This window comes from Macaca fascicularis, chromosome 1, assembly GCF_037993035.2.
Source record: "Macaca fascicularis isolate 582-1 chromosome 1, T2T-MFA8v1.1".
Lineage (NCBI taxonomy): Eukaryota > Metazoa > Chordata > Mammalia > Primates > Cercopithecidae > Macaca > Macaca fascicularis.
In genome coordinates, this window is record NC_088375.1 from 18,404,601 (window position 1) to 18,428,757 (window position 24,157).

A 24,157-nucleotide genomic window follows, 5' to 3' on the forward strand; every position below is an offset into this window, starting at 1 on the left:
GTACCACCAGAGCTGTTGCTGCTGTTGGAGTGACATCTAGACCCGAGTACCAGAGAGCTTCATGGTTATTTCAAAAGGGCCCCGCAAAGGAAAATCAGCCCTTACCTCCTGCACTACAGTTCCTGAGTGACCCTGCTTTTATTCCATCGCTGGGATCATTAAGCCATGGGCAGCACTGTTGGGTGACTGTGGGGTTCCCATATGGGCAACTCTATATAGCAGTTCTAGGGACCCGTGAGGATTACCTTTATTGATCCCAGATCAGAGATTGGGGAGTTTGTCTGCAGAAGTTCCAAATCCTTTTTTTCTTTCTCTCCTTTCTGGACACGCAACTAAAACTACAGTTCCAGGCCCCACATGCCTGAGCTCCACACACTGGAGTGAGGGGGAAGGATTTTGTGCTCATCCAAACTGGGGCCATAGCCACACCCTGGGCGTCCCCGTCACAATCTTTTCTCTTTCTGGTAGGCTGCGGTGGAGGGGGAGTGGGCTGAACGGTGGCCTCCAAAAAGGTATGTCCGCCTCCCACCCCCAGAGCCTGTGAATGTGAACGTATTTGGAAAAGGGCTTACAGATGTAATTAAGCATGGGATCTCAAGATGCGATCATCCTGGATTAACCGGGTGGGTCCTGAATCTGATGACAGTGTCCCTATCCGTCAGAAGGGGAGGAGGCCACGGGAAGACAGAGGCAGAGACTGGGGTGATGCTGCCGTAACCCAGGAACCTCGAGCCACAAGACGCTGGAGGAGGCCAGGAATGTCCCCTAGAGCCTGCAGGGGGAGCACGGCCCGGCTGACACCATGAGCTTAGACTTCTGCCTCCAAAACTGTGAGAGAATGCGCTTCTGTTGTTTTAAGCCACCACACTTGTGGTAATTTGTTACAGCAGCCCTGGAAATGAACGCAGGAGGTTTCCCCAGGGTGAACTTGGGAGCCATAGGATGGAGATGGTTGACTTCCAGTCAGCCTGGGTCCCCGAATGACCTACTCACGGCCTCCCCAGCAGTGTTATAGTAGAACAAAAAAACTTCTCCTGTGGCTGGCACCCTCTTTTAAGTCTATATGTTAGAAAAATTGAAACTAATTACAGGTTTATAGTATATAAGTATTATTCCATCTTTAAGCTTTATTCAATAGTAATTTCTCCAAAGCAAAGCAAATAAAACACGTATCAAAGAAAGGAGAGATGTTCTGGGGGAGCCACGGACAAAGGCTCTGAAGCCTTTTGCTTTTTACCCAAAGATTCTTGTTCTTTTTCTTTTTGTTTTTTGAGACGGAGTCTCACACTGTTGCCCAGGCTGGGTGCAGTGGCACGATCTTGGCTCACTGCAACCTCCGCCTCCCGGGTTCAAGTGATTCTCCTGCCTTAGCCTCCTGAGTAGCTGGGACTACAGGTACGTGCTGCCATGCCCAGCTAATTTTTTATTTTTAGTAGAGACGGGGTTTCACCATGTTGGCCAGGCTGGTCTTGAACGTCTGACCTCAGGTGATCCACCCACCTCGACCTCCCAAAGTTCTGGGATTACAGGCATGTTTCCTAGAAGCAGGAGTTATGGCATCAAGGCTGTCATTGAGAAAGGCAGTGTGCTGAGTCCAGGGCCAGTGTGGGGCTTGACAGGGTCAAAGAAATCAACAACTTACATTCCAATTCTTGACTGTCAACTTCTTTATTGTAGTGCTGATTTTAGGGACGGAGAATTACCTAACAATTAGTAAACCAGGCTCTGGAATTATCTTGCTTGGGTTTCAACCCTACTTATTAGTTATCTTGATGACCTAAGCTCCGTTTCCTCATCTGTAAAATGCGAATAATAATGCTGGAGTTGGAGGGGATGTTAAGTCATAACCCTCTCCTTCTATGTTCTAAAACAAATGGGAAGGGCAGAGCACTCAGGGAGATGGGGACAAACATTTGGGGTCTATCGATGAAGGCTGGGGTGGAGGAAGTAGCTTACCTCCATGTGGTTACTGAGGTAGCTTTGCACTGGATCGGCTTAGCTAGGCTGGACCTGTGTTCCCCATGACTCCCCTCCTGGATGGTTTGAGGTTGGCCTTGGTCACAGGAAACAGCTGCAGGTGGTGGGGTGGGGTGGCTGCATGCTCACACGCAGCAGGCTGCTGCAGCCTGGGCTCCACTGCGGCTCCCGCACGGTGACCCAGAGCTGCACGCTCTCCTGCTGGCTTGGGGCAGGAGGCAGGCACGCAACTCCTCCAGCTCCTGTGGAGTCTCTTCCTTCAGCTTCCCCGAATCCTGGACCAAGTGCATGTGCGGCTTCCTCTGCACGTCACCCCATCACTGAACTGGGGAGACCAGGAGGCAGCAAGAGCCAGATGCGGGCTCCATTTATCCTCACGGGTTCCAGTTCATTCTCGCTCCCCCACTGCAAGCCCGTCTTTCCTTCCGACGGCGCCCTGCTGATGGTACCGCACCGTGCCACAGCCCTGCCAGGTGAGCCGGCTCCCACACCAGGGAGGTCAAGCCCTGAGAAGAAATCCCTTGTTTGTCTCTGTCCCATGGTTCTGTCACTGACCAAATTTCCCAACACGGAACTCTAGAACTGGACACAACCCCCTCCAGGGGCAGGGCCTCCAGCGCTAAGCCCAAAGCAGATGCTCTCTACACAGGGGGCCACTGTCCAAGGTCTGTTACCTGCAAACAGAAAGGGGAAGCCACTCTTTGTGGTGGGCTGGGGGCCGCGTGGTAGCCCCTGGGGCTCCACGCACACCTGGCTCTTGGTGCTTTCATCACTGGGATTTCCTCTGACTTCTCCAGCCCTCCTCATCCCGGTCTGTGCTAAAAAACTCAAGCCTGCTAACTACAGGACTTGCTCTCATTCCCTACCATTTACTTCCTCTCCCTACGGCGAACCTTTGAACAAAGAAGGGACTGAGATGCACGGGAATGCAAGACTAAGGACTTAACATAGCTGCTTCCAGCTCCTCATCAGGCTGGGAGGGCTGAAGCCACAGCTAGGCAGGGGCTACACGGTGCTCCATGCTGCCTATGTGAGTTCGAACCAACAAACCAGTCTCGGAGTGCCTCTCCCTGGTTCTTCCAGCTCTTCTCAGGGCAGTCTTCCTTCCTTCTATCCACATCAGCTTGCCAGGAAGGGCGGGGCCTGCCGACTCCTAAGGAAGCTGTGTTACCCCTCCAAGGAAAGGAACTCCCACACATTGAAAGAAAGGGCTGGTGCTGGCCAGGACCCTTCCCATTGGTGCTAAGAGGGGCACCTGTCTGGAAGGGAACACATGTCAGTACAGGCACGGGTGATGAGGAGTGCTTTCCTGGTGCGGAATTCCCAAAGAAAAGGAGCACACACTCCCGGGAGACACGTCTTTTATTTAGGAAGGAGGTCTTTCCTACTGGTGCCGGCCCCTGCCAGAGGCTGCGGTGACAGCAGGATCAGAAGCACTGCTCCCACACACAGTGGGAGTGGAGGACGGCCTCCGGCAGCCTCTTTAGAAAGCCCAGGAGTTCTCTTTATTTCAGAGAAGGGCGTTTCTATACAGGACATCACTCCACTACAGTCGTCACTTCCAACTGCAGGCTCAGGGAGACAACTCCTGACATTCATAGGTATATATTTACTTTAATCATATTTTAGAAATCAGCTCTTCCACACTAAGATTTACAATAAAAATAAAATAATTTGTTCTGTAAACTATAGTAGAAAGTTTCAAATGTCTTAAAAACTATCTTCCATACAATGGAAAAAGGCTTTTGTGTTCTTTTTGGGCAAAGGAAGACCCAAATACGCTGAGAGAAGACGCATGGGCGTGTCGCTGGAGTGATGCTGGAAGCACTTCTTCGCTACGGACGGTTGCTAAGAGAACAGAGTCACTTTCTCCCCTTCAGCCTGGAAGTCCAACTCTTCTCTTGCTTAAGAATCTAACCTCGAGATCTTCCAAGATGCTTAAGGCTGCTCTGCTGTTGCCTGGTCCTTGGCAGCAGCAACAAGCTCTGCGAGAGCTGGGAAGCTTTTTATGTCACTTGCTTGCAGTCCCAGCTTTTGTATCTGCAAAGGCCATGAGAATGAATTACGTTACTGCAATTCAAGCTGAATGTGGGAGGGGGAAGAAAGAAAATCTTCATCCTCTACTAAACCAGAAGACAGTTCCCTGAAGACTTGTAGGATATTTTTTCCTCTAGAGCAAAGGGTTTACTTCTTGTAAAATGTGAGGTTTTTGGGGTCAAACACTTACCATTCTAAGAAGCCAGTAGGTTAATTTATCTTAGTCCAATAAATCAGACAGAATAAGAGCCCCTTTTGTGGGCCTAAAAAACACTAGAAAAGAAAATCTACACTAGGGAAATAAAAAAGTGAACTATTTTTTAAGTAGAGAATTTTCAAAAAAGTACTGGCCTGTGCTCTTAGTTTCTTAACATATTGCCAAAAACCTTTTAGAATCAGATGAGTTGAAAACACTTTGCTTGGCACAGCAACTACCGTGGATTATTTTGGTCACTGAGACATGGCACACTATGTTCCCACTTTTGTTTAAAAATGACAATAACAACACACATACACGTATACATCCATACACATACACACACGCACCACACACGCAGAGAAAGATCCGGAAAGATACACACCAAGTGTCTGTCAGCATTCTGTGGTTTGTTCTGGGGACCGGGACTGCGGAGGCACCTTTTCTTTCCCTTCTCTTTCCTTTTAGTTCCCTATCCCACTCTCCTTCCTTCCTTCCCTTTCTTTTGCTCATTGGCTCTTCACCTTTCTATAATATACTTTCTTGCTTGTAAAAAGTCTTTAGGTTTTTTTGCCAAATAAAGCAACATGGCAGTTGACTTTTACCAGGATATATCTCTAAATTCATCTCAAAGCAGAAAACAGTTGAATTTTCAGTGATGATCATGACGTGTAAAAGAAATTCCTTAGTAAGCTAGAAAATCAAGGGTCTTGTTTTGACTGCTTTTATTTTTTTTTGCTTTTTCTATTAACATTGTCTCAGTTCTCCAAATCAAGACCAAGTGTCCTCTTATGGAAACTTTATAATTTCAATTTTTTTCCCTCTGGAAAGGCCTCCTTTGAGGACCTACTACTGTGTGGGATGACACTTCAACAGTTTAGAAGGCCAGTTTCTGAACATCTAGAGGTTTTATGAACTGTCCTCACAGTATCATAACATTTCATTTTATGATGAAATTTCATTTTCACCTCAGACATTCATTACATGTTATCCATATCTTAAGTGATAATATCCACATTACCATTCAGCCACATGCCATGATTCTAAAATTTGTGTTTTATAGGAAACCTACAAAAGCCAACCAGGGAAGCAGAGGAGGTCTGCTCAGAGGATTTCCTACGCACCATAGAGGGATAAATGCTTTCAGTTATTTTAAGCTAAACCAGCAAGGATTTCAAAAGCCTGGGGTTAGCACCAATTAAGTATCAGGCACTTGACCAAAAAGTCCCACTGTAGTGAGCTCTGTGAGCATGGGCACTGGGGAAACCAGCAGATGGCAACAGCACCAGAGAGCATGCCACTGGACTTCAAAACGGGAATTCTCCATTTTCTTCTACCTTTTCCTTCTCATATTGCCTAGAGGCAAAATAATTTGGGAGCCCCGACTCCTAGTCGTTAACACTTGGGAAGCAATTCCCTAGCCACTGCAACAGCATCTCTGGGATCACGTGAGCCACCAAGTAACTGCCCGGCTCTCAGAATTTGGTTTCAGGCTCACTGGAGCTGCCGGCGGCTGATGGGTTACCTGCTCTCCTAAGTACTCAACATCCAGGGCCAACTGCAGCCTGATTTTGTCGTCATCACTCATGCCACCACTGGGACCGACGGGGTTGGTGGGAGTGGTTTTTCTGGCTTGTTTCAGCCTTTTCAGGCTCTCTTCCATTTTCTTCACAGAGTTCAATACATCTGACACGGTTTCGTAGTACCTTCAGCAGAAGACACGTTTACTGGTGAAAAGAGGCATTTGTGTGTAACACCAAATACAGTGACTGGCTTTGTGGACCAAAAAAAGAGATTTTTAAGATACAAATTCGTTTCCAACGAAAATTCAGCCATGGTAAGTCATTAAGTTTCTTAAAATCATTTTTTTATATATATACACACACATATATACAGACACATATGTGTATATATAGTCTTAAGTGTCTAACACAGCATTCCCTCAGAATTTAAGAAGTATGTATTTGCATGGATTTTGTTTAAAATTTAATCGACGGTGGACATCTGTAGCTCATGCCCCAGATCAAGTAACAAGTTCATTTCCAATCAGTTCTAGGAACAGTTCATCTTTTAGAGTGTAAAAGTATTTCAGAATTTTCAATAAAGTTCATTGTCTTTAAAATACTCTCAATATAATTTTGAAATTATAAATGAGTTATATTTCAAAGCTTTGTCTACAAGCTGGTTACTTGGCATTTGAAATACATTTGCCCACAAAAACTGTATTAGACATTATTGTTATGTTCTAAATTAACCCATAAATGGCCACTTAAATCTTAAGTAAATAAAATACTACTGCAAAATTAATATTTAATAATTAAACAAAATCAGTAACAAAATTGAATAGCATACTTGTTGATTTAGGAAAATAATATTTCATTAGAAAAAGACATTCATGTGTTTTAGAGGTTTTAGGAATCGAGTCCTTGTCAGCTGTAATTACTTTTAAATGTATGTTTTCTCTTCCTTGATTACCAACCTAAGTTCTTTGATTATCTGTTATGATTAGAGCCACTCTGGACTGACAGGGCTGAGCAAAGAAAGGGCCTCCAAGAAGAATGTGGCTGGACCTTGGAGAACGGCACCTGCAGGGAACGTAGGCAGGGCCAGGAGATGCAGGGGCACTGTGCACATGGCCAGTGAGGCTGCGACCCAGGCAGAGGAAGCCGGCCCACGGGCTGTCCGCGGGGGTGTGGGGAGGGAGGTAGCAAACTGCGGGACCACACTCTGACTAATCCAGTGAAGAAGCGCTAGGCAGTCTCACTGCTTTATTCATACGCAGTGCTTGATGGCCTCGGGGGTTTCTGCCGCAGACTCTTCTAAGCAAGGCCCACAAGGTCTACTTTTAATTTACTTACTTATGAGTGCTTTCACTGAGAGCGCCTTCTAGCCACTGCTGAATTATTGCTTGTTTGAGCTTATCCTTGTGTCCGTTCTGAAGCTGGAATAAGGGCTTCAGAGCACTGTCCACATAGGAGGAAGCTGTGGTTGGGACCTCCTGGAATGATGTTGGTAGGAGATAAAGATGCACAGGAAAAAAACAGAAAAGAAACAGAGTAAGTTACCCAGACCTCAAGTCCAAAAGGATACTATTAATGTTCTAGTTTTGAGACATGAACAACTTCCATCCCTCCCAAAGGTAACACTGGGGTCCACAGAAAGCTGCCTGGAGAACATGAGGGAATAAGAAGAGCCAGCACAAGAAGGTGACGTCTGGAGCCAGGCTGGGTTCAGGTGCTGGCTGACACAGCCACCCACGGCTCAGGGCATCGAAACTAGGGCTGCTTCCCATAGCTTCACGTCCACATCAATCACCTGGCAATCTCGTAAAACTCAGGTTCTAATTCTGTTGGGGGCAGAAAACTCAGGTTCTAATTCTGTTGGTGGAAGGGTTGAGTTCTGGGACTGTGCTTTTCTAGCGAGCTCCCACCCGCCAGGTGATGTGAATGCTGCTGATCATCAGACCACCGTTTGAGAAGCAAGGATCCAGGCTCAGGAATGTAACTTTTCTTAGCTCTGGTTTCTTCATCTGCAAATGACAATACTAGCACCCACTTCGTAGGAGGATAGTAAGACTATGTAAAGTGTCTAGCACGGGGTCTGACCCTAACACAGACTCTCAGGAAATATATTACTGTAGCAACCTATTGACTAGAAAGGGAGAGTTGGTAGATTACTGAAGAAAAACAACATATTTGGCAACATAAAATAGGTCTCTCTCTCTCCCACTTCCGAGAGGCAGCTTCAAATCAGACAATAAGGAGCAAATATAAAATGCCATCATATTTGCATAAAACCTATGAACACCCTTCAGTATAGTTTAAATCATCTTTAGAGTACTAACATTTGTATTTTTTTTTTTAAAAAAACTTTTTTTATGTGTGGAGACTGGATGTCACTACTTTGCCCAGGCTGGTCTCACACTCCTAGGTTTAAGCAATCCTCCTGCCTTGGCTTCCCAAAGTGCTGGGATTTTGGTGTGAGCCACTACATCTGGCCTGTATTATTTTTTATTGTTGTAGTTTTTCTTTTCCCTGAATATTTTCGATCCACAGTTGGCTCTGTGGATGCAGAACCTGGGGACACAGGGGCCAACTATATTTCCAGTAACAACAAAGAGGGAACAAGATATAAAGTGTGGAATACCAGATATGGAGACAAAAATGTATAGGACTTTAAAATGTTATTAAAACGCTTTTTCTGAAAAACATACTTTTCCGCAAGACCAAAAGGAAACTGAGTACATCCTTAAATACTTTTAGGATAGGATGGGAAAGGTCTAACTATTTCAGTTTGTTGCCCAGAGCCCCTGTTCACCCCTGCCGAACCTCCCTCTCTTCATCAATACTATTCTCAGAATGGGATGAGCTCAGTCTGTCTCAGGCTACCCCGGGAATCCGCCGCTTCCTTCCTTCCTCTTTGGCTTTCCTAATACACACTTCCCCACCTCAGAATTCTCTCCCATGAATGGCGCTGACCTTATTGGTTCTTCGGTAAAGCCTGGGAACCTCCAGCGCGCTTTTTAGGAAACTGAAGCAAGAGTCACTTAAATCCTGGATGATCTTGCTACTCAAGGAGGGCACACAGGCTGACAAAGAGCTCTGGGAGTCCTCCAGGGCTGCTGTTGAGATTAAAGACTGGATTTAATCATCATGCTCAGGCCCAGATGTGAACTTCATTTGAAATACTGTCACAGCATTTACAGTATGTACTATAATAAATCAGATCAAATGAATTAAACAAAACATCTTATTTAGAGAAGTTATAATACAGAATAGAATAGAGAAACAACCAAGGATTTACAACTACAGAAGAAAATGTTAAATTAAATATACCCTACAGTCTCTGAAATTTTATTTTAAATCATTTCTTATTCAAAGATTTGCTTAGTCAAGATTCATTTTTACCTGTGATAGAAGAAAAATTCTTAAAGCCAATCATTTCAAGTTTTGGCTTGATTATTTCCAAGAGTTCTGGAAGCTGAAATAAATATGCACTTTATATATTCAGTTACTTTTTATAAATCAAAGGAAGAGGCGATTCTATTTGCATCTACAAACGCTAGAATTTGCTAATGAATGGTGAATCTAAAATCAGGAATTTCAGTAATTTTCATCAAAGGAAAGAAACAGTTTTAATGCTTTTACTATAAAAAGATTTCAACAACATGAGAAATCACATGGTTTAATGGCTACTAACAGGCACAGAAAATAAGCAAAAACATTTTCTACTCTATGGCTCTCCATAATACGAAAATAGACACAGTAAAGACCATATTCTTACTGAAAACATACAAATTTTAAAATTCAAAACGGTATTTATTCAAGCACCACAAAATATCTAACGTTGAGGAAAGCAGAACTGTGTATCAGAGGACTTCACCACTACATTCACCCCACAGAGTTAACGTTACAAGCAAAAACATATGGATCTATACAGAGAAAACAGAGGAAGAAGTTTTAGTATTTTAGCACTTTCAAGGTATAGCTGAAGATTAAACATCAACAGAAAATACTGGGGTAAATTAATGTAAAGGAACTGAAATCCAGCCCACTAAAGATCATGCCTGAGCAGAATAAGGTGAGCTAATGGAAAAAAAAAAAAAGCGGGGGAAGCATGGCTGCTCCAGCTTGTCCCATCACTACCGAAAAGGAAGCAGGGTGGAGGTGAATACAATACAGAATGCACTCCACGCAGAAGAAGTGCACACCCTTAGAAACCCTATATGGACATGATCTGTTAGCGGAAGCTGGAGGGACACCTAGAAAGGGAGGTGAGCGGTTCTCTCTTGGGGTACCCATGGGCCCCACAATTTAAGCCCCGTAAGGCCCAATGGTGTTTGCCTTTTACACATGCTACCTCCTGTGAAAACATTAAACCAAGCACCTGGAATTCTTCTGGGACACAGGCTTACCTGCTCCTGAAGCTTGTCCAGGTCTGCAACCACATACAGGAGCTGAGTGCGGGAAATGGAAACCACAGGCTTTGTTTCTGAAGGACCACTTCCTTGGTCTTCAGTGTTTCCTTGGGTGATGGAAGGTTCTTTGCTACCAGTTACCAAAGGTTTCTTGATCTCCTTGGGACTTTCATTAGAAATGGGCCTGAGTGAAAGCTGAAAAAGGATTTCACTGATTAACTACTTTTACACTAGCAAGATACATGAGCATTTATATATTACATATGTGTGTCAATAACTCACCATTAAATGCTAGCTGTCTACATAGCACTTAGTAAAAACTTACTAATAAAAGTACACCTTATTGTATCTACAGGAAGGAGTGAAGTACTAAGAGAAACAAGGACAAACTACGCCCCCATGTACATTTACCTTCTGGAACTTGTCTACTTTCTGGTGATAAAAAAAACCATGTGAAAAATAAAGTACCCAAACCACAATAAAATTAATTTTGGGGACATCACAAGTTTTAAAAAAAAAATCAATTATGTTAGGCAAATAACATATCATATTTGTAATTATAATTAATAAGGGTAAAATATCAAAATCCAAACCTTCAAATACAAAAAACAAAGTGTTCTTTGCGTAACATTGTTTATAAGGGAAAAAAATTAAAAAGAAGTAAGCTAGCATCAAGAAAAGAATGGGATAGAATGGGATAATGAACATTCAGGGCAAAGTAATCTATTACAGATAAACAGAGAATTCCTGGCTAGCAAGAACGCATGCTTAGCCTAACTGAATAATCGTCCTAACCCAACTCTGTCAGGTGAATCATACAGCGGTCTTCAGAAACAGCTGACGGCCCAGGGTGGTCCACTAAGACGCTTCTGAGCAGAGGGAAGGCAAAAGGGAAAGACAAACTAGATTTCACTAGACTCCCATTACCTGACAGGAGCTTTAGTCCAAATAAATCCTCACAACAGCCACGTATAGAAGCTGTTTTCCCATTCTCCAGATGAAGACTCAGCTTAATTTCTCTAGGTCCACAGAATTAAAAAGTTCAAGAGCCAAAGTTTGACACTGGCTCCAAAGCTGACACTCTTTCCATTAAAATACACTGCAAGAGGAGGACTGGGATCCTTTCCTACTCCAAATAACAAAGATTTTATTCAAAGTGTGCTGTTTTCTCCATGTTGTCTTTTTTATTTTTTAGAACACATCTCCTTTGCATACTCCTCACACTGCCATGACTGGTTTACCTGAGAGTCTGTTACTCACGCTTCCCCCAGAGAAAGGGCAGCACAGCTATCCGAGGTCCTAGTAAGAACCCACAGGGCTGGTGCTGAGCATTGGACTGTACTAACGCTCTTGTGGATCAAGAATTTCTGGCTTTTTGTAGAGTATTAATAAGTCACCAAGGGCATGTGGATATTTAATACATTTGATTATTTGAAAAGGGAAAAGGATATTCAAAAAAGAAAAGACAATTTTAATACCTTTTTATGTTGATGACAATATCGTTTTGTAACCTTCCAAATATTAAGTATTAAAATGCACCTATTTTTATTTCTAATGATTTTCATAATCACCTTGAAATTAAAATGAACATCTTTTTTTTTAATTTGGAGGCAGTTCAAAGAATCTGGTTTTGAGAAGGGAAAACATGGACTTGCCAGAGTGGTGCTTTTCAACAAAACAAGTTCATGATAATAGACACCCCTAAATGCAATGCTTGCAGGAGTAAAAGTGAAACACAGAAACAGAGCTGCAGATAATCCTGGGAAGTCAGACTACTGGGGTCCTCTGAATTAAGCTCTCATGGCATTTACAAAAAGCTTAAGGAGTTAGCCTAACATCTTTAATTTTTATCAGTATTGATTATGGATGAGCTCCATGGCCAGCCCTTACCTCACTGACAAACACAGAGTATCGTGCCAAAATCTGCAGAGTGAATCTCCACAGGCGATGCACCAGCAATGGCAAGAACATCTCATCTGACCAACACCTCCTGAGGCTGTTCCAAGTTCTATGAGAAGCCAAAAGGCAATATGGACTTTCAGCTAGAGAAAAACAACAACAACACACATTTAAGGAATTTCAGACAATTTTAGGCTATAATCTAATGTGAGACTTTTGATGTATGATTCAAAGGTAAAGAAAGTGGCCTTCTGAAGAAAACCATGTGGTCAGTAAAGCTGTTGGAGGCACAGGGATGAGGAGTGGCCACAATCCATGTTCCCTACCACATCCTTCATGCCACGCACAGTTTTACATGACACTATCTCCCAGGTGTCTGGATAAACATCAAACATATATAGCATTCAGAAATAATGTTTAATAGGTACTTTATACCCAATCAACAAACATGGGCTGGAGTGGCAATCACTTGCAGAGGTTTAAACTTCAGTTTCAAATTTGTCCTGTTTCACAAGAGTCTTCCTCTATCTCAACATACTTCTTATTCTTTTAGAAGAAGTTAACTACATATGACCATTTTTGGCAAAGACAGATGAAAACAAATTCTGAAGCTAAAACTGATTCAAAATGATAGGAGACTTAGCTGCATAAAAGAGAGTGGAAATTTAAGTCGAGGAACCTAGATATAAGCACACAGTATTTCAGTGGTCACTAGGAATAAATATATGATACAAAAATTAATGAGGCTGTCAGAGTATGCAAACATGTACTGCTAAGTCCACATATCTACAGCTGTTACCTGCCCAGCAGCCCAGCATAGGCAGCCAGGGCCCAGGAGGCCCAGGATGCATGCTTCAGCTGTGAGTCACTGTCAGTGAGAGGCAGGAGCACCCTGACCCTCTACCATGCAGACCAGTCCTCAGCCTGGGAGGAAGGCAGATCACAGCCCATTTGCTAAAAAAACCAGCTGATCACATAAGCACACCAAGGGGCCAAGTTATATTCAGGAATGAAAATGAGGTCTGTTTCCTATATTCTTATTCCTTTTTCATCTTTATAAAGCAAGAACTCTATGTACCAAAACTATTTGGTTTATTTTTACCTTATTAAAAAAAAGAAGGGCTGGGCATGGTGGCTCATGCCTGTAATCCCAGCACTTTGGGAGGCCATGGTGGATGAATCACTTGAGGTCAGAGTTCAAGACCAGCCTGGCCAACATGGTGAAACCCTGTCACTACTGAAAATACAAAAGTTAGCCAGGCGTGGTGGTGTATGCCTGTAATCCCAGCTACTTGGGAGGCTAAGCCAGGAGAATCGCTTGAACCTGGGAGGCGGGGGCTGCAGTGAGCCAAGATCATGCCATTGCACTCCAGCCTGGAAAACAAAGAGAGACTCCATCTCAAAAAAAAAAAAAAAAAAAAAAAAAGTCAAACTAAGTGATTTTAAGGTCCAACTTAAGGCATGATAAAACAAACAAACAAACAAAAAACAAAAAACAAAAAAAACCAGTGAAAGTATGCTCAGAGTATTATGATCTAGCTGACATGGTGAACTGAATGAACTCATTTAGGATACCATGCCACTTATCACTTTGGGGGTGTTACCTGGGGCATCTTCCAGGACATCTGTAAGTGTTGCTTCTAAGGATCCTGCTATTTCTCTAAATCTGAGATAAAAACAAGAACACGAATTAGTGTTTATGACTCTGACAGATGCCTTTCCCTATCCATCCTCTGTTTTTCCTAAGTAACAGGAACTTTCTCTGTCACTCGCTGGTAAGTCCAGCCTCGAAATGCCTATTCTCCCAGCCTTTTTTTTTTTTTTTTAACTGAACAAGAAATCGTGACTAAGCCACTGTTATATAAGGGTTCTCTGTTATTTGCAGCTGGTCTGAATCATAACCTTCCCCATGTTTCTCAAATTAAACAAACTGCCAGTTAAGTCTCCATCAAGAAGTTGTCAGGTGAGTAGCACCTGCTTATGATCCTCTATTCACTTCAAGGCCATAAAACTTTGGTTCCTCCAACCCATCTATCTTAACACCATCACAGGTAGGTAAACGTCCCCAGGGTAAGAAAGCTGCGTTCTGTACCTGTGTTGGCAGCTTGAGAAAAATCACGGGAAGCAGCCAGTTAAAACTAGAACTCGCTGCTTGGTGCTCTTCTAATCTGCTGACCCTCTCCCACGTCCATGGTACTTGCCCTTTGGGTACTAATGCTCAGTGTCTGTACCAGTGCTTCCTAGATGTGCGTTCTTTTTTTCCTGATGACAGCTGGCTCACCTGGCACCTCAGCTCATCCTGTCACAGACCTCTGTTCTAATAATGGATATGGACATGTTTTTATGACTTTGTGAAAGGCTGCATGTTATATAGTTTTTTTAAGCTAGCTGCTTCGGCAGGCATTGTTTTCTAACTGTATAACTCTTCCAATTTCATACCTGTCTTTACTAGCATGCTCTTTTGTCACCTGCTAATTGCCTTACTAGTAATGAATTCTGATGCATGCTCAATATCAATTTATCCAACTGATATGAAATTATTTTTTATAGTACATAGTGTGCTTTTAAAAAGCGGTTCAGAGACTGAGCTAAAGGCAACTGTCTAAAGAATAAAAAGAACAGCTTGACACAAAAAGCTGCAGCCCTACCCAACACAGCTGAGCACTGAAGACACCAAGGCTATCCTGGACCATTATAGCTGGCTGGTTTCCAGTAGCCGTCCTGTCTGCCCCATGGAAAGAAAGGAACTCTCTAATTGCCCAGTGAAGCTCACAAAAGGCTAGTCTTTTCCTGCTGCAGTTGAGAGGTACAGAAGGAACAAGTGACAGATGGAAAAGTGGGATAAGAGAGCACTGCAGGCCGGGCGCGGTGGCTCATGCCTGTAATCCCAGCACTTTGGGAGGCCAAGACGGGCGGATCACGAGGTCAGGAGATCGAGACCATCCTGGCTAACACGGTGAAACCCCGTCTCTACTAAAAAAAACTACAAGAAAGAATTAGCCGGCCGTGGTGGCGGGCGCCTGCAGTCCCAGCTACTCGGGAGGCTGAGGCAGGAGAATGGCGTGAATCTAGGAGGCGGAGCTTGCAGTGAGCCTAGATCGCGCCACTACACTCCAGCCTGGGCGACAGAGCGAGACTCCGTCTCAAAAAAAAAATAATAATAATAATAATAGAGCACTGGAAACTAGCCCAGGAACAGCAGTAAGAGGAGGCAGTGACACTGAACACGGGAACAAGGGAGATGGGACTGCTCTGCACCTGGGAGAGCAAATCAGCTCCTAGAGCTCAACCTCAGACCCCCAGTCCTGCCTTTCTTCAAAATCTAAACAAAATACAGGAAGTTAGCCCTGATACAGAAAAGGCCTGATAGCTGACACAGCACTGTTTATATCAGGGAAAAACTGAAGCAACCTAAATGGCCAAAAGAAAGAATATGGTTACAGAATCTGCAGTATATTCAATGGACCAGTATGCAGTATTAATGTGGAAGCTTGATGCTATAAACCAATAAGAAAAAATAGGTATAATTTAGTACTATGCAAAGACATGGGCTACAGAGTTTTATGTATATTTACGATAATTCTGAAAAGCATACAAATGAAAAAGGACCAAAAAAATGCAGCAGAGCCTTGATCCCTGCACTTCACAGAGAGGTTCTGCCTATCTTTGAGCAGGGACAGTGATGTATGATTACAACTGCCCGAGTCACTTGGCCTAGGTGTGCTCCCCAGCCAGGGGACCAGCCCCTCACACAGCTCTGCTGTGCGGTAACTGCCAGGAATGAAGCAACAGAACATATTTCTTCTTGGAAAATGGCCAAAAGAGAGAGGGAACCTCTGTTGAAATCTGAAAAGCTATGCTGTGGTTTTCATGTGCACATCAAATGTCATTCTACTCTCAACAGGATCCATGTAAGAAGGGCAACCCCAAATACAAACATTTCTAAATTCTTAAATATAGGCCCGGGGAAGGTCTCTAGACATATTCCTCCACGAACATCACAGGGCTACAATAATACTTAAATAAAAATTACAATGGCGATAACAATAGTGATGCCTACTGTTTTTTTTCTCTGAAGTATCAGGAACATCATAAGTGCACCCGTCTCTCGTGGATACACATGTCTGAGAGGAGTGCAGGGACAGGAAAGAAAGGGCTACCCGCACCTTAATATTACTACGTAGATTCCACATCATAAGACTGTGTTCAGCATATACTATGTAATACAGTATATACATGTGAATGTACTAGAAATATTTCAATTTTAAAAAGAATAGCAAACTGAAATTTAGCCTTTGGCATTTAAAGGGCTAACACCTGCAGTTTCCAGGCAGTCACTGACTCATTATAATTTGAGGCTGTTTTGATCACATCTGCATTTAATTTCTTCCCATGAGAAACTAAGTCCTCATCTACTTTCCAATATGCCCATAGGAGCAAAGGAAATGTAGACACAGCGGGGTCTCAGGGACAGTGAGAGGATACAAAATGTGTTCACAAGAATTGTGGTGATGGCTGGGCTGGGGAGGTGGCTTTTTTCCCGAAGATGATTGGGATATGGGTAGTCAGATCCAGGAGCAGAAAACTTCTACTGAGAGTGCAATATTAATATTTCTTCTTAGGAAATGTCCAACCATCACCACCCCACTGTCTTTAGGTTTACTTCAAATGACCTTGAAATGAATCTGATGACAATGCAACTCTGACCCTAACCATGTTTGCGGAACTTTTTGTCATCCTTCAGAGCAAACAACCCAACACCTGATAAAAATCAATAGAAAAGTTCTACAAAGTCTTAATGGAATTTACTTTTTAGATGGAAAAATAAATGTACTAAAAACAAGTTCTACACTTCATAACTCAAATGTATTTTTTTAAATTTCACGAATTTTAAATAAAAGAGATTTTTTCAAAAAGGCTAATCAACTCCTTTGAAGGCTTAAGGCTGAAATCTGGTGAAGGTAAAAAAGACTTTCAGGGAATTGGCTGAGTTTCAATGGAGTTTAAGCCCCAATTACCAGCTTTGAGAGAAACTGAAACGAAGGGAGATGCAGCTGAAGCCAAGCTGTGCCATCACCAAGGGGCCCAGCCTGGCAGAGCCAAGAGCATAGGCTGAAATAGCCCATGGGGGCTGCAGGAGGTGCAGTGGTGGGATGGAAGAGTGAGGTAACGGTGCATGGGTCCCAGGGTCTGAGGAAAAGGACCAGGAAAGAGTTTGGAGGCAGGAAGCAGAGGAGTATGTTTGTGAGGTGATAGCATTAGATAACCAAAGTAATCTAACTCCAAACCTGGATGACAGAGAGATGGGGAAATGTAAACCTTATTTCTCCATAGCAGTATCATTTTATAAAATGATGCTTTGCTATTTTAAATCCTGCTCACAAATCAAAAAGGCTTCTTGCCCTGGCTTGATGTTGGTTATCATACAACAACTATTTCCAGTGCATCCCATTAACATCTTAGATGAACAAATCCATAATTTCCTGCTGAGAGACAAACTACATGATGACGCAACCTTGGAAAATTTAGCATAAAACACAGTATTGTAAGTGAAAGGGCACCTTACTACTTCATTCTGAGAACTGTGATTTCATTATAAAAAGATGATTACATACATTCTCAATCATCCCAAGCAATTATCATCAGGGGACCTAATTCTTGATCTCCTTCTCTGTAATTATTCCTCAGAACTCTAGGGGAAAGGACTGCATCATAATTAATGAAAGCATCCAGCAATGTAAATAAAAAAGCCTATGATTCTTCAAAGAGCATTTCAGGTAAAATGCCATTCTATGGAAGAACATATCATGACCTCATTCAAGAGAATCTGCAAAAATGGCTATTATCATCTGTTTCTCCAATGCACTGTATGATGTTAAGGGTTCATCCTACATTTCCCCAAGTATTTTATAGAATGGCTTATTGACAAAGGTGATATCATCATGAAACCTGGAAGAAAAATGTCACCATTTTCCAGAATAGAGGGCACAAATGTCACAAAGATGATAAGCGAAGCCGAAATAATGATGAGGCTTCTCATACGCTAATAGATGGAACCAGCTGCAAAGAACACTTAAGGCTCTGCTTTTCCCCATTCCCTCTAGGGGACAAGTATCTCAGATGAGCAAAAACAGATGTGAGACAGGTTCATTATTTGAGGCAGATGATGACACAGGGAAAATGGAAAAAAAGAGCTGCTGTATAACTCCTACTTTCTCTTTTCACAATGAATGAGGACATGGTGGGTGGGAATGAGGCGGGGCTTGGAGTCAGCTCCTTCCAACTCTTGTGTTCTGAGCTCTCCAATTACCAAAAAATAAAACTTACGTTTTTGTCATGCAAGTCAGACTTTGGCAACCATAATACTTCTTATGTATCTTTCTCCACTTTCAATTTTGTCTCCCAAAGCCTATTATAATGATCAGAGAAAAGGAGCCACTAATTGGCACAACAACCTTAATTGGCATTCAAATTCTGTTTTAGAAGGGTGTGGGGGTGGGGGTGGCGGTGAATAAATGACCAACCTTATTTGAAAATAAACAGGCAAGTTCCACTTATTATTGAAGCTATGATAGGCAGGATGTGCTCTTAATCTTTTTACACTAGCCTGTGATCCACATTGCCGTTCAAATCTTCTGACAAAATCCATACTTATGGTATATTTCTAAAATAAAAACAAATGGAAAATTTTCATTATCAGAAAACTAACCAGAACAGGGAGCATGTACTGCAAACTGTAATCAAGATAAAGAAGCTCAACACATAAGAATCACAGTTTCTAGAGTTAACAGGGACCTTGCGAGATCTTCCTTCCAATGTCCCATTTAAAGATGCGTAAATGCCCAAAGTGATTCTGTGATATGTCTTCCGTGTCTTCCATGGCAAAGCCCATCTGAGACCCAGGCACTCCAAGTCTGGTGCTCTTTAAATGGTAGTGCTCATGTTCTAGGGCCCCCTACCCCAGCCCACTGGAATTTGAATTGACAGCAGATTAAATGACATAATTCATCATTGCCTCACATAGGAGAAAGAACAGAAGGAGAAAATTCTGAAGAAGAAAGGGAGAGAAGAGAAATAATCGAACCATGTGAGTATTCGTATCATTTTTATAAATAAGATAGCATGAAAACTGACAGGGAGATGTACCAAAACCATTAAGAGTGGCAGCTAACTCGTAGCATTTATCATCAACACACTGTGCTTAGAATTGTATTATTTAATTTAACCCACAAAACTACCCCACAAGGCAACTGCTATCATCCTCATCATCATCCCCCATTTTACAAATGATGCTTCTTCTTCTGTTGAGGCTCGCAGAGAACCTGCTCAAAAGACAAGCTAGGAGGTAGAGGAAGCAGAATGCTAGTCAGTCAGTTGAGCAAAACTGCGACTGCACTGCACGTTGCTTTTGTGGGTACTTTATTCCCGAAGCCCCCAGGCTCTAAGAACACTGTTGGCTTTTTTATGTTCTTCTCAATTAAAAGGGGCTCAATCCAGGGTCACCAAACCATTCATCTAAATATGCTAAAGTCTGTGCTTAGACAGGATTTTGTAGTAGTAAAAACTACAGGCTTTAAATTTCTTTCAAAAGATTTTGGGCAAACTTCTGTTATCCCAGAGGGTGGTCTAGGTGTGCAGAGTTGAGACAAAAATCGGGATTATTCTTCCCTTTTGGGACAAAACTATACCTCTGCATATAATTGATGCTAAAAATATATATATAAAGATACTTCCCTCTTACAAGAAACATGTTACATTAAGGCTTAAAGCTGAAAGTATTTCTGGAAATAAATGGATACTATCTGCTGGAAACTATACTCACAAACGTTAAGTATTAGCCTAAAATTCTAAAGTCAAGTTCTATCGGAAAGGTTCATTTCTGAGCTGAAACATTTCCTGAGCCAAACATGGTCAATATGAGTCTCTAAAGCATAGAGCAAATTGTAAAGCGTCTTTACATTTGCCAGTGCTTAAAGCTTACAATTGCTACTGCTTAAAGCCATTATTTCACTCTCCTTATGCTACCTTAAAAGCCTACTTTTTAAAATCACAAATGTTGTTGCTACAAAATTTATTGAAAACAGCACAATCCTGTTATTCAATGCACTGTAATATGGGACAATCTGCCAAGAGATAAGGTAAGCTGCATTTCTGGGATGGTAAACCTCCCAATGTGTTGTCTTATCTGTGGGAAATCTGCTGGGCCCCAGGCTGTTTACGCTTATCTTGTGCCTCTCTACACTTAAAAAATCAATAAACAAATTCACCAGGGAGGCTAGACAAAGAACAAATACAACTTCCAGAAATAAAAAAAATGACAATTAACTGGAAACTCAATATGCAGGTGGAAAAGAGTTTAGATACAACTAAGAATGGAATTAGTGACCTATAAGACAGACTGTGAAATTATCGAGAATGCAGCAAATACAGAGGATAGGGTGTGCCGGTCTAAACAAGAGATCTAGATGGAGATGATGGAGGAAGGAAAGAAAAGTACAATTGAAGAAATAATAAATAAAAATCTTCCAGAATGGATGAAAGACACCAATTCTCAGATTCAGAAAAACCTATCAAATCCTAAGGATAATAATTAAAAAAAGAAGTTCTACTGGACATATCACAGCAGAACTTATTTAGCACACCAAAGTCACACAGAAGATCTTAAAAGCAGCCAGAGAAAAAAGGCATTAACTACAAAGGAATAACAATTAAATTAACAGTGAACTTAATAATGCAACTCAAAAGACAATACTCAAAGTGCTGAGAATTCTATTAATATATCCAGCAAACTGACCTTACAAACAGAAGCAATACAGTTATTTTCAGACAAACGCAAACTGAGAAATTATTTAAAAAAATAAATTATTATCAACAGAGCCTTACTAAAAAGTCTTCTAACATGAATTTCAGAAGAACGATTCAAGAAGGATGAGCTGACATTCAAAAAGGAACAGTAAGCAATGACAAACATGTAGGGTAATTCCCAGAGGATGATGACTATTTAAAACAATAAAAATGCCCAGTTTTTAAGATTAAAAAAAAAAACAGAAGTATGAGCAAGGAAACAAAAATATATACTATGAGAAGGGATGGCTGGCGTTAATGTGCTCTAAGTTCGCGTATTGTCCAGGAGAAGGCTCAAGAACATCAATCAACTTTAGATTCTGTTAAGTAACCACTAAGGTTACTGAATATATACAGAAATAAAGGGTACAACTTCCAAATTAGTAGAGGGGACAAAATGGAATAAAGACAGAAAACAGATCCCCAGAAGTCTAAAATACAAAGAAGGTGAAAAAAGAAGGGAGGAAAAAAAGATGGGAGGAAGGAAATAAGGGAAGAAAACTGGAACAAAGAGAAAGTACAAAATGAGTCAAATGTATTGACAATTAGAATCACTGCAAATTTAATAAAGTACCTAATTAAATGACAAAGATTATCTCATTGCATAAGAAACCAAAAACCAAAATCCAGGGAAGGAGAAGGAAGAAAAGTACCAAGAGGCTGAGCCTTTAAAATGATACAAAGGAAAACAAACTTATACATTAACTTTTTAAATCCTAACCATGAAATCTTTTTTCTTTTTTAAGGGGGAAAAAAGCCGGGGGTGGAACAGGGCTGGACATGGGGGCTCACCTGAAATCCTAGCACTTTGGGAGGTTGAGGGGGAAGGACTGCATGAGGCCAGGAGTTCAAAACCAGCCTGGGCAACAGTGAGACCCATCTCCACAGAAAAGGAAAAAGAAAAAGAAAAGGAAAAAGAAAAGAAAAGAAAAGAAAAGAAAAGAAAAGAAAAGAAAAGAAAAGAAAAAGAAAAGAAAAGAAAAGAAAAATTGACCAGGCATGGTGGTGTGCACTGAAATCCCAGCTACTCAGGAAGCAGCAGAGAGGACTGCTTGAGTTCAGGAGTCAAAGACTGCAGTGAGCTATAATTGTGCCACTGCACTTCACCCTGGGCGACAGACTAAGACCCTGTTTCAAAAATAGTAATAGTAATAATAAAATAAAATATAAATTAAAAAAGGAAATAAATATTGGGGCTTTCTAACTTTTAAATTATAGAGGACATTTATATAGTCTATTTTAAAATCCAATCAATTCCTTTGTACTTGCTGCTGGAAAAAATCCAATGAGTACTCTTTGTTTTCATTCAAAATTATATGGCAGAGATGTACAAACTTAATTTTTCACAGAAAACTGCAAAAACACTGGCTTTTAACGGTCCTCAGGATGTTTTTAAGAAAATAATGTACATTTCTACTCACACTTGTATCTAGACTTAATTATGCTTTATATTATAAAATGAAAATGTTCTTATTCCTAAAAGTATCATAGCTCATATCTTGGATAAAGTGATGTGTGTGTTTTAAGGTAAATGTTCACTTAGCAACTCAAATTTTTATTTTTAATAAACCACAGAACCAAGACTAAGCAGAAGAGAACATGATATTTCTCCAGTCTCCGGTTAACATCTTCAAGAATCAAGATGATGGGCAGAGATACCTCATGAAATGCATCGGGATTCCCAGGATTAAAAAGCGAGGGTAACTTTTCTTCTAATCCTTGTACTATTTGTGGCCAGACAGAATTCACCAAAAAGTCATATCCAGGAACAGTATTGCCTTTTTCACTGTAAAATAAGAGCACATTTCAGTAAAATACACCATAATCTATTTACAAAGAGCAAATTTCCACCGTGTTGCTTCTGCCAAAAGATCTGCAGTCTAAAACTTATTTCAACTTAAAAAAAAAAAAAAATTTGTAATTTAGTTTGTTTCTAGACTCAAATTTCTATTCCACTCCTTAATCTCAGTCTCACCTCACACCCGGCAAATCTCCTGGACCCTGACTCCTCCACCTGGTGTCAAGGCTAATCACCTCGGTACACTTTTCCCTCTAAAATACTTCCCACCACCTTTATACTCCTATCTTGGGGAAAACAAGTAGAGTAGTCTAATACTACAGGAAAAATAACCTTCACGTTACTGAACACCAATAAACCATACAGCATTGTAAATTATGCTAATTTATAAAGTAATAACAGCTTTTATTTACTAAGCTATCTCTAAGATTACTTTCAGTTCTAAAATTCTATGACTATCAAATGGGAAATCTTATCACAAATCTTGACACAAAAATCTGATAATAGATTAATTTTTTGTGTGTGTGTGCGCTTGTCTTATTTTGTCTTTGTTTAGCACCAGACTTTAAATTCCAAATTCCCAAATGTAGATGACAGGCAGCACTGAGACAAAAGCATGCGCTTCGGAGCCAGTGTGCCTGATTCAAATACTGGAGCGTGGGCAAATCATTTAACTTCTCTGTGCTTTGGTTTCTTCATCTTTCAAATGGTGATGATAATAGTACCAACTTCACAAAGTCATAATAAGAATTAATATTTGTAAAGTACTTAGGATAGTGCCTAACACATAGTAAAAGCCCTATGTTAGTAACGGTTAAATAAGAGAGATTCCTTAAGTCTGTCACGAACTCAAAGACCTGTAAACATCCATTCTAGGCAAACACCATTTCACTAATCTGCCCACTTTGTTTCATACTGTGTATTCTGCTCTATTTTAAGGTAATTTTTTAAAATGGCAAACAATTTAATAAATGTTCTTATTTTAGCAAAACTGGGAGTTTTGTAGCTAAGTTGCCATATCAAAATGGGACTTAACATTCTGGTAAGTATTAAAATAAAATTTTTTAAAGTTTTTGTAATTTTCCTGCTTAACGAAAATTATCAAGACAGATAAGTTATCAAGGAAGCTTTGTTTCACTGTCCAGGAAGAGCTAGCAAATACTGTTAGTATAGTTTCACCTAAGTATTGTTAAGAAATTACTGGTGGGGGTGGAGGGCCAGGAAGGGGAAAGAAGATGGCTGCCTCCCATATATCCAATTCCACACAACATATTATACACTGTCAAATAATAGTAAGAGCAGGCTCTGTTAAGGTATCTGGAGAAAGAAAGCACAAAATTGAGGACTCCAAACTACAGATATACATAATATAATCACTACTAAATGACAACATTTCCTCGTTCCCAAAGTTAATGTCTAATGAAAGCCCCAAAGACAGAATGTAAAACCTGCAAAATCAACAGTAGACGGATTAGAAAAGCTCATCTGT

At 41.3% G+C, this 24,157-nt stretch overlaps 1 protein-coding gene across 6 annotated transcripts in view; it reads right to left on the bottom strand.

The window, feature by feature from the left end:
- Positions 1 to 3,321: 3,321 nt before the first annotated feature.
- The window catches only part of COG2 (component of oligomeric golgi complex 2), a 52,467-nt gene continuing 31,631 nt past the window's right edge, over positions 3,322 to 24,157 (bottom strand). For 3 of the 6 annotated variants that reach the window (XM_045391835.2, XM_045391836.2, XM_073998840.1), the window contains exons 9-18: positions 22,530 to 22,656; positions 18,551 to 18,690; positions 13,631 to 13,692; positions 12,018 to 12,169; positions 10,125 to 10,322; positions 9,118 to 9,190; positions 8,689 to 8,828; positions 7,069 to 7,208; positions 5,736 to 5,916; positions 3,322 to 4,017 (exon numbers count right to left, since the gene is read on the bottom strand). In XM_045391835.2, the coding sequence (XP_045247770.1) occupies positions 3,916 to 4,017; positions 5,736 to 5,916; positions 7,069 to 7,208; positions 8,689 to 8,828; positions 9,118 to 9,190; positions 10,125 to 10,322; positions 12,018 to 12,169; positions 13,631 to 13,692; positions 18,551 to 18,690; positions 22,530 to 22,656 (1,315 nt within the window). In that variant the 3' untranslated portion in view covers positions 3,322 to 3,915. Of the gene's footprint in view, positions 4,018 to 5,735; positions 5,917 to 7,068; positions 7,209 to 8,688; positions 8,832 to 9,117; positions 9,191 to 10,124; positions 10,323 to 12,017; positions 12,170 to 13,630; positions 13,693 to 18,550; positions 18,691 to 22,529; positions 22,657 to 24,157 lie in introns of all 6 variants that reach the window. The other 3 variants (XM_005539802.4, XM_005539803.4, XM_065547729.1) reach the window with 1 other exon arrangement.